This window comes from Myotis davidii, unplaced genomic scaffold, assembly GCF_000327345.1.
Source record: "Myotis davidii unplaced genomic scaffold, ASM32734v1 scaffold162, whole genome shotgun sequence".
NCBI lineage: Eukaryota > Metazoa > Chordata > Mammalia > Chiroptera > Vespertilionidae > Myotis > Myotis davidii.
The window spans coordinates 5,560,354-5,570,925 of record NW_006300036.1 but is presented as its reverse complement, the minus strand read 5'-3'; the positions used below and the strand labels follow the sequence as shown (position 1 = coordinate 5,570,925).

General features: G+C 40.1%; 1 protein-coding gene across 1 annotated transcript in view; it reads left to right on the top strand.

The window, feature by feature from the left end:
• COL24A1 (collagen type XXIV alpha 1) overlaps positions 1 to 10,572 on the top strand; it is a 311,443-nt gene that overhangs the window by 984 nt on the left and 299,887 nt on the right. Inside the window, exon 3 of the mRNA XM_015572114.1 lies at positions 9,550 to 9,614. Coding sequence (XP_015427600.1) covers positions 9,550 to 9,614 — 65 coding nt within the window. The remainder of the gene's footprint in view (positions 1 to 9,549; positions 9,615 to 10,572) is intronic.

Below are 10,572 nucleotides of genomic sequence, written 5' to 3'. Positions count from 1 at the left end.
CTCACTGGAGTTGTTCAGGGGGACCCTGTCTGCACCCCACTTCCTCTTTGGGCGCTGTACCTGCTCCGACCTCCCCGCGGGGAAAAGAGCGTTGATGGGGAGGAGGGTGCACGGCCGGGGCTGGCTGCCCTGGACCCTGCGGAAGAGGTCAGTGGGTTATGCAAGTTTGTTTCTGGGCCCGTGGGCGGAAGGGATGAAGCTGCCGGTCTTCTCCGCCTGGAGGCTGCCCCGAAGGGGAGTAGGTGGGAGGAGGGCAGGGGGCGGAACTGACGGTGGCTACCGAGGGCAGGCGGAGGCGGGGTGCGGGGAGAGCCCGCCTTGTGGCAGTGTTTGTATGAACATGTGCTTGCCAGCCGCGTGCGCCGAGCCTGGCTGAGGCTGGCGCGCTCTGTCCTCTGACCTCCGGCTTCCAGACAGACAGGGACGCGCCTCCCCACGCGCCCGCGGGCAGATGGATTGGAGAGGAGTAACCTCCGCCACCCCGTGCGTGCGGCGAGGTGCCGGCCCGGGAGACCCGCGTCCAAGAAGGGATCAGGCTCTTCCAGCAGCCTGCCCAGAGAGGCTCACGCAGGTCCCACCGGGTGCCCAGGCACGTTTCCCGTCCCTTTTCTAGATAAAAGCCCCTCTGCATAGATCCGCTGGGAAACCGAGGCCGCGTGTGGGGCGGACCCCTTGGGATAGTCGCCTCTTCAGCTGATCTGGCCCATGGAATCAGAATAAGGCTCAGGCTCCTGCAGGTCCAGAACCCAGGAGCTGCTGGGTCAGACCCTCCATCTCAAAGCTTCTCTGTGCCCTCCTTGCCCTCCCTGCCAGCTCCCCATCTCCCGAGGGCTTTCCCATGCCATTGAGCAAGGCCTAGTGGCTGACTAATATTTCCCTGGGTAGTTGTGACCAACCTTGCGGATTAAAGCAGATCTTCTGCTCCTGGCCTCTGTCTTGTCTGGTTTACACTTCCCTCCCAGACGCTCCCAGAAAAAGGCCCTGCATAAATTCTTGGGCAGTTTGGGGTTTGTAAATTGGGTCCAGATGATTGGGGGGAGGGAGGCAGAGAAACCAAACAGAATGGATTACACCGAGGAACTTCTGAGGAAACATTAGACTACGTGGAATGGGGAAAGAACCCTTGTGAAGAGACGTTGGGGTGGGCACCAGGTCCTGGGTGCTGGTCTCCCCTGCATCCCAGAGGGCCTCTCTGCCAGGGGTCTTGCAGCCTTTTGGACATCCAGTTTGTTCCATTCCAGTTGCCAGTGGGGGTGGGCTGTACAGAATTAAGGGTACTCAAGGTTACATCAGATTGCAGCCCCTCACAGTTCCAACCACACACATGCATGTGGGGAAAAACTATTACTTAATTAGCTGAGAAAATTATTTCTTGAAAATATCCAATTTCCATAAAGAATTTAGAATTCTTCAGCTTGAAACACACACACACACACACACACACACACACACACACACACCCCATACCAATAAACCCTATATGGTGGGGACTTGGGAGAAGCAGCCGCTGAGCTAATAATAATGTCAGGTCACTGAATTAAACCTTAGAGTCCCTAATGAAATCCCTGAGATTTTAAATTTTCACCATCTTTTTGTGGTGACATTTTGCAAGAGCGGAGGCAGTATTTTAATATTTATTTATTTTAAATCTTTATTGTTTAAAGTATTACAATGTCTCTTTTTTCCCCCCCATTAACCCTCTTCAGCCATCTCCACCCTCCAGGCCTTCAACACTCTATTGTCTGTGTTCATGGGTTATGCATATGCATACAAGGTATCTGGTTGATTACCTCCCACCCACTCACCCTCCCATGCCTTCCCTCCAAGATTCCACACTCTGGTCCATGCTTTCCTATCTCTGGATCCACTCCGTTCAGTTCATCAATTTATTTTGTTACTTGGATTCCACATATGAGTGAGATCATGTGATACTTGTCTTTTCTTTGACTGATTTATTTCCCTTAGCATGATACTCTTCAAGTCCCTCCACACTGTCTCAAAATCTAAGAGATCCTTCTTTTTTACTGCTGCATAGAATTCCATGGTATAAATGTACCACAGCTTTTTTATCCACTCATCTACTGATGGGCATTTGGGCTGTTTCCAGATCTTAGCTATTGTCAATTGTTAGGGGCAGTATTTTAAAATCATAATTCTGATTAGTCACCCCCAAACACTGACAGTTTAAAACTGGATCCCTAAAGACATTTTATTTCATGGGGTTGCTTTCAGATGGGTTACTTAATGTGAATTGTGGAATTAATAAAAAGGAAACTAAAACCAAAAGTCAGTGTTAGATACGTTCATTTACCATACGATTGGAAAGTCTCCCAGGCAGGCTATTATGATACTTACAGGGTTTCTATAACCAAAAGGGGGGTTGGATATAAAGATCTACTTCCTGGCTGGCAAGAAATTCTGTGTGTTTTTTTTTTAATTTGCTTGGTTATGTTTGTATTCAAGTAAATGTTCAAAATAAACTGATGTCTCAGGGAGAGGAATTGTAATTTATGGAAAATGATTTTGAATGTTGTTTAGACATCCTACTTGATATAGCCTGTGAAATGATAGGGAAAATATAAATTTTATTAATGGGAATTAGAATAGCTGTGCTAGTTTCCTTGCTGAGCTTTTAAACTATGACTTATTTTATAATTTGTAATTCTGAATGAGAAGACCATTTCATTTTCATTCTCATAAAAAGCTAATATTATTCTGTTATTCATTCACTCATTTATTCAGCAAATGTTTACAGAGCTCCAATTATGTGCCCAACATGGTTCTAGGCAGAAGAGATAGAAACACAATTGCTACCCTCCCAAACATGTCCATTTTAGTATAGGAAACAGAAAATGAGACAACCAAGTTTAAGAAAATAAAATAAGGTTATTTACAAGAGGACACCTAGTCGTCCTGGGTGGGTGGGAAGAGTAGGGAGGGATAATACTGGAAGGAAAGGCTGACCAAAGGAAATGAAATCTACACTGAGATGTAAGTGGAAAAGGCATAGAACTTTCCAGACAGAGAATAGTAAATGGCTCAAAGATGAGACAGCACAGTGTATTTGAGGACCTGAAAGAAATGAAGTTGGTTGGAGCACACATTGTAGGGACCCAGATCTGGAGAGAAACAAAGAGGGAATGTAAAAGGCCTTTAAACCAGGTTGCTTTCTTAGATAAGTAAATGGAGGTCAGGATGACCTGACTTCTTGATCTTGGGATCAGGGTGCAGGTGGAAGATGCCAGGGAAGTTATATATTTGTTGAAACTCAGTCCACCTGATAGGTTTACTGACTGATGTAGTCATTCACTTAAAAATATTTATTTAATAGTAGTATGTGCCCAGAATTTTGCTAAGTTAGGCAGCAATCAGTTTAACAATTTCTGTGGTATTATGAGGACAAACTAATTTCAATGTAGTTTGTTTTGTTTTTTTTCTTGCTACTGATTGGACTCTGGGCTTTCTGATCACTTGAAGTTCTTTAGCATTTATCCCTCTTGTTCTCATGAATTGCTTGCATGCTTGGAATTTAACCAAAACTTCTAGTACGCTACACACTGGATTAATTATACAAATTCCTATCCAGTTGATATTCCAAGAAATTTATTGTATATAAGTTACGGACACTTTATTCCTTGAATCATTCAACTGCATCCCCAAGTGCTGGGACGAGAACTATTTTTCACTTATTTGGGGGAACAGAGGACAGAAATGTACTATTTCTGGATCTTAGCAGCTAGTAAAGAGCAAAATCTGTAAAGCTGTCATGACTTAGAGACGTTTTTGGCTTGTAAGCCTAGTGTGGTGGAAATTGTTGAAATTATTGATGTACATCACATGTGTGTGTTTTTCAGATTCGTTCACCCTTTCCAGTTGGTTTAAATGAAAATCACCAACTCATAAAATAAAAATTTCCTATTCATAGTATTTCAAAAGTTATTCTTACCATTATAAATTCAATCTATGTAGGAATGAGCATCGGTAGTCTGAAGATATATATCATAATAGCTGAGGGTCTCATGGGCACCCTAAACAAAAAGATGCCTGGGGTTCCCTAAAGTAACTTAGACCCTTCAGATAAAGAGAAAGTTTAGTAGCTTCATGAATTGTTTAGGGAAGACGGCTTGGATGGCTATTAGTTCCTTAAATACTCTGATTATGGTCTTTGGATATCTGTTTCCTGCCTGATCCCCTTTTCGGCCTCACCCCTCACATGTCTGGTTCTGTTTTGACTGTGGCTTATCTCAAACTGAAAATGTGGCTAGCAGACCAGACATGCAGGGTATCTTATATTTTGTTAGTTATCCTCAGATATTAACATCATGGGTTATATTTTCTGGATCTTTATTGAATGTTTGTTACCATATTATTAACTTCTTTAAGACCTGGTTTGATTTTGTTAAATGTCTTGAGTATATGTAGTCTGTTACTTTATATTAGTGACACATGCTCCAGACATATAAAAAAGTGAGCAAAATAGATGTGCTTTGACTATTTGGAAAAAAATAGATTTAATACACTAACTAGACTTTTTGTTAGAGTGATCTAAACAAATCTTGTTTAGAAAACTTGTCCATGGACAAATTAGAAAACTTAGTAAACTATTTTCATTTACTTAAAAGAGTATGGCCAGAACTGTAGCAAGATCTTTCTAAATTTGTGGTTAAATGACATGACTTTTATGCATAATTTAAATAACATCATGCTCTATAATGTTATCGTTGTCCTCTAATGCCAGTATATTAATAGGACCTCACCATACACATGAATTACAGGGTTTTATATTTAGGGTGTAAAATGTAAAATTTATATTATGACATTGAGTAACAGAAAATTAAAATGACCTGCCCAGGGTCACACAGTGAGTTATAAATAAAACCAGAATTAGTCTTTTCACTCCCAGTCTAGTGTTATTTTCTTAACCATGTTTTTAAAACTATTTTTATTGCTTTTTAGAGAGAGAGGAAGGGAGAGGATAGAGAGATAGAAACATCGATTAGAGAGAAACGTCATTGGTCAGCTGCCTCTTGAACACCTCCTACTGGGGATTGAGCCAGCAATCCAGGCATGTGCCCTGACCCAGAATCAAACATGTTCATTGGTCAAACTAACCATGTTTTGTGTTTGTTTTTTCCCCAACAAGTTAATATAGTTATAACTTTAATTTATTTCCTCTGTGTTCCCACTCAGAGATGAGAAAAACAGTTAAAATGAAAAAAAAGAAAAGAAAAAGAAGGATTCCACTAACCCTATCATAGCAGATTTTTTAAATTATCTTTTTATCCTTTCTCTCTTTACTTTCCCAAGAGTTAAAAAAAATAGGTCTATGGGGAAAAATTGAATTCCTCAATCATTGGAGATGAAATTGGTACTCCTTTCCTGTTTAAAAATATCTAAGTGTCAATATCATGTAAGAAATGGATAAAAGGTGAAGACCTGTTATTTGCTCAGATATTTACTTATTAATTAATTATAAAAGGTACACTGTATATGGGCTATAATAAAGTTACAGTTAAAGCATCAAGAGTACAGAGACAGGGAAAGGGCCAGTCCTCTCTAGGGATGATGGGAAATTTCTTGGAACAGGTGCTGTTTAAGTTAAGCTTTTATGAAACCTAACATCCTGACAGGTGGAAGCTGAGAGGGCATTTCAGGCACTTACACAGCCTGTCCATGGAATAGAGAATAATGTGGAATGGCTGGAACTTTGGGGGTATCAGGTATAGTGAGATTTATATCGCTAAAACAAGAAGGTTGGAGCTGAATAAGGGCCTTGAACACCTGGTGAGGAATTGGACTTTTTCTGTTCTTTCTTACTTGGCTATTAGTTTTTGGTATAATCAGAAAAAGAGAAATAAAATCAGTCATTGATCCCCAACTCTCCATTACTCATCAGCTGCAGTACAGAGGTACACTTCCATAGAGTATGGCTCAACTGATTTGTCATAATTCCCTAAAATTACTTGGTTAAGGGATGATGTTGATATATTCATATTTTCCTGCCTCACTCCAGGAATGGACTTGTTAACGTGTGTAGAAAAACTGTATTTTCTAGTTTTCTCCCCTGAGGTCGTTTGGCAAGTCTATGGGGTGGCTAAATTGCAAAGTGAATTTGCTGGTTGTTGTACTCTCCATCAGTTAGCTTTATTCTAATTGGAATAATGCCTGTTGGTTGTTAGTAAGGTCTAAGTCAGTGGATCTCAACCTTGGCTGCACATTAGAATCACCTGGGAATCTTTTTAAAATCCTGATTTCTGGGCCTCATCCTCTGGAAATTCTGTTTCTTTGTTACTAATGTTGTGGCTCCACCCCATAACAAAGTGAGCCAGATTACCTTGGTAGGCGAGACGTGCTTCTTTTCACATTCTGTTTCCTACCAAAACAGCATAATTCTGACGTGCTCTCCTCTAGTGACTGTAATCTTGAGCCACTCATAGTCTCACTGATATATGTCATGCCAGTTATTTGTTGAAAATATAAATTTGCCGAAACCGGTGTGGCTCAGTGGATAGAGCGCCGGCCTGCGGACTGAAAGGTCCCAGGTTCGATTCCGGTCAAGGGCATGTACTTGGGTTGTGGGCACATCCCCGTAGGAGATGTGCAGGAGGCAGCTGATTGATGTTTCTCTCTCATTGATCTTTCTGACTATCTCTCTCCCTTCCTCTCTGTAAAAAATCAATAAAATATATTTTTTAAAAAAGAAAAGAAAATATAAATTTGAAAGGAAAAGAGCCTCCTTTTCTACAAACTCTAGATTGTATTGGGATCCATCCTAGAGAACCCAGAGAAATCATTGTAATCTCTGATAGTGGTACTCAATTTTGTTTGTACATTAGAATCAGCTGGGAAGTGTTTAAAAATCCCTTTCCTACAGACAAATCAAAATCGGAGTCACTTGGGGTGGAGGTAGGACTGGCAGAAACCAAATATTAGGAGTTTTTAAAACTCCCCAGGTGGTTCTACTGTGCAGCCAAGGTGAAAACAGATCCAATACGTGTGGGCCTTGCATCAACCCTCCAGTGTCACCGATGCCTGAAGAGTGGTCCTCAGAGAGTGGTCCCAGTTCAGGGGCATCAGCATTGCCTGGGAACTCTTTATAAATGCAATGTGTTGAGCTGCACCCAGACCGAGTGAGTTAGAAGATCTCAGGGTGGGGCCCAGCAATCTTCAGCCCTCCAGGTAATTCCCATGCATTCTAAAGTTTGAAAACCACCAATGTAGAGCAGTAGAAAGGATTTTTTTTAAATTAAATAATTGTGTCATGATTTGTGACATGATTTAAGCAAAATTATATTTACTTAAGTATATTTCCAGTACAATGTAACTATAAATAGTAAATGGCCTAAGATGCTTTTCTTAGAGTTTGGTACACACGTCATCTATATTAGAATCACTTAGTTGGAATCATACACATTCTGAGGATCTTCTTCAAATTTATGAATCATCTCTGCGGCAAGGCCCAGAATCTGCATTTGTCACAAGAATCTCAGGTGGTTCTTTGGTAAACTAGCATTTGAAAAGCGTTGTTCTAAATGGATGACACCCTGTCTGGAAATATTTTATAGGCTTCATTAAAATACTGTATATGGTTCACTTATTTGCCCATATCAGGTGAAATTTATAACCCTATCTTATAAAAACGGTGCTCTGAACTGAGTATAACCACAGAATGTGCATTTTTCATTTACTAAAAAATGATTAATACCATTTTAGTACAAATGTTATTTCCTTTTTATCAAAGAGAATAGTATAATTTTATATTGTTGTCTCACTTTGTAAAAGATCATCTCTCTTAGATTAAGAGGCTCTTTATACTAGTTGGCAAAGGTAAACAATTATTGTTGGTAATAGACAATGTACCAATTACTACTAATACACCAGGAATGTAATAAAAATAAAAATTAATTTTCAGAAGGCTCTGTAATCACTCCTTGCAGAAGAGTATTTTACAGAAATATAATTTGAGGAATCCCTGCATTAGAATACAAAGCAGAATCAGGATCTATATTAGCAAAAATGAGGTAATAAAATATTGTTGTCAGCATGCTCATTAAGTTTTAAAATTATCTCTATCATTTTTCACTTGGGAAGTAGATATAGCCAATTATGAAGACTATTCAACAAAATATCATAAATGTGGTTATACTGAAAAAAATCACAAAATGTTTTTACTTAGCTAATCTATATAAATGAAGATTTTGATTTGCAGTGATTGGGTATTGTGCTCACAAATACTACTAATCAAAATGTTCATGTTGATATCTACAGGCCATTGCTATTTTCAGAGGCAAAGAATCATCTAGTACAAGTGCTTTGATTATGACATTCAAATGGCTTTTATTATAAACTAGAGGTCCGGTGCATGAAAATTCATGCACTGGGGGGGGGGTCCCTCAGCCCGGCCTGCCCCCTCTCACAGTCTGGGAGATCTCAGGGATGGTAGGCAACCCAACGATTAGGGGAAGGCAATGCCTCATCACACCTCTGCTGCTGCCACTGCCAGCAGTGCAAGCCTTGGGCGGCTCTGGGTGGCTGGGAAGTCAACATCCGAGGCTTGTCTGTGCCTACGGCCAGCCCTGGGCGGCTGGGGGGCTGAGGGGACTGGGGGACTCTGGAAGCAGGTGCACGGCAAGGCCGGGTGTGCCTGCCACTCCAGCGGGGCTGAGGGGACTGGGTGCCACCATCTTGTGGCTGTGGGCACTGCCATCTTTGAGGGTGGGGCAGTCAATTAGCATATTCCTTCCTTATTGGCTATGGGCGCTACCATCTTTGTGATGGCATGAGGGTCAATTAGCATTCCCTCTTTATTAGATAGGATTTCATTTAAAGAATAACTAGTTCCATCAATCTATGATTAAGTGACTATAAGTTTTGCTTATTTTGTGTAAATTTTTATTACTTTGCATAAAATGCATGTATGGTAATTTAATTTAATATAAAATAATATAATGATAATAATAATGTCACCTATACATTTATTGAGTTCTTCCTATGTGCCAGGTACTGTTTTGTGTGCTACCCATGAAGTTTTCCAGTTAATCTTCAAAACACCTTATGAGATAGATTTAATAGATGAAGAAATTGAGGCACAGAGCAATAGAAGTGAATAATGCACCCTAGCCAGTTTTGCTCAGTGGATAGAGCTCGGCCTGAGGACCAAAGGGTCCTGGGTTCAATTCCGGTCAAGGGCACGTACCTTGGTTGCAGGCTCTTCCCCAGCCTGGGCCCTGTTTGGGGCATATGCAGGAGGCAACCAATCAATGTGTTTCTCTCACATTGATGTTTCTCTTGTCTCTCCCTCTCTCTTCCACTCTCTCTAAAAATCAATGGAAAACTATCCTCAGGTGAGGATTAACCAAAAGAAAAATGAATAATGCTGGAACTTAAATCCAGAGCCCTTGCCCATAATTAATATAAATATTAAAATACTGTGTTAATTAAAATAATAGCTTAATTATTAATCTTGTACTATAGCTGGTTTTGTATTTTATATGATTTATAGGTTGTAAATTGTCCAACTAAGTTTCCCAATTACTTTTCTTTTCTTAGGAAACTGCTTCTTCCTTTTATTGTGCTATGTGTGGCAGGGGCTGCTGTTCATGCACAAGAACAAGGTAAGAAGGTCACCTTGATGCTTATTTGCTTATAGAAAAATTCTTCTCTCAGATAGCAAAAGCACATGAGTTTAAAGTCACCATAACCTTAAATTCAACAGTAAATAATAAAAAATTCTACCCAGCAGAGTGAGATTGTAAGGAGAAGGAACCAATGTTGGGAGGAAATACGACCTTTAAGAAATTTCTCAGATCTTCCATCTGTAAAATTGCTTACATTTTTAAGCAAACTCTCTATAAAAGGGAAGTTTTGTACAGTAAAAAGGCTTTGCTTGTGACTTCATTGTAAGTGGGAGTTCTTGGGGGTGGTAAACTGTGCCTGAATTACCTTTGCACTTCTTGAAATAACACAAGCACATACTAAATGTTCCCTCTAGATTTACATCATTAAGAAACAAAATAAAATTTGCATACCAGTGGGCTTGGGATTTTATTTAATTCAAATGGAGAGGTTTGGAAAATAGTTCAATGTTTTGTTTTGTTTTCGTTTGCAAGCTAGTTGCTCTGGTAATATGGTGATAAGAGTTTCAAGAATCTGTACCTTAATTTATTCATTTATTAAACAACATTTTAAAAGTATCTTTCATTTGCCACATAAAATCCTAATTGCTAATAATTGAAATATGAATAAAATAACATCTCTAGCCCAGCCAGTGTGGCTCAGTGGTTGAGTTTTGACCCATGACCCAAGAGGTCACCAGTTTCATTCCCTTCAGGGCATATGCCCATGGTGCAGGCTCAATCCCCAGCAGGAGACAACCAATCAATGTTCCTCTTTCATCACTGTTTCTAGTTCTCTATCTCTTACTCTTCCTCTTTCTCTAACAAATCAATAAAAACATTTTAAAAAAAGTTAAAATCAGAGAAAAAAATCCTGAAATTGTGTTGGATCTACAGGTAATATCACTCTGCCCCCCCCTCCCCATTTTTTCTCTTCAGCCTTTTCTCAGGAGGGGGG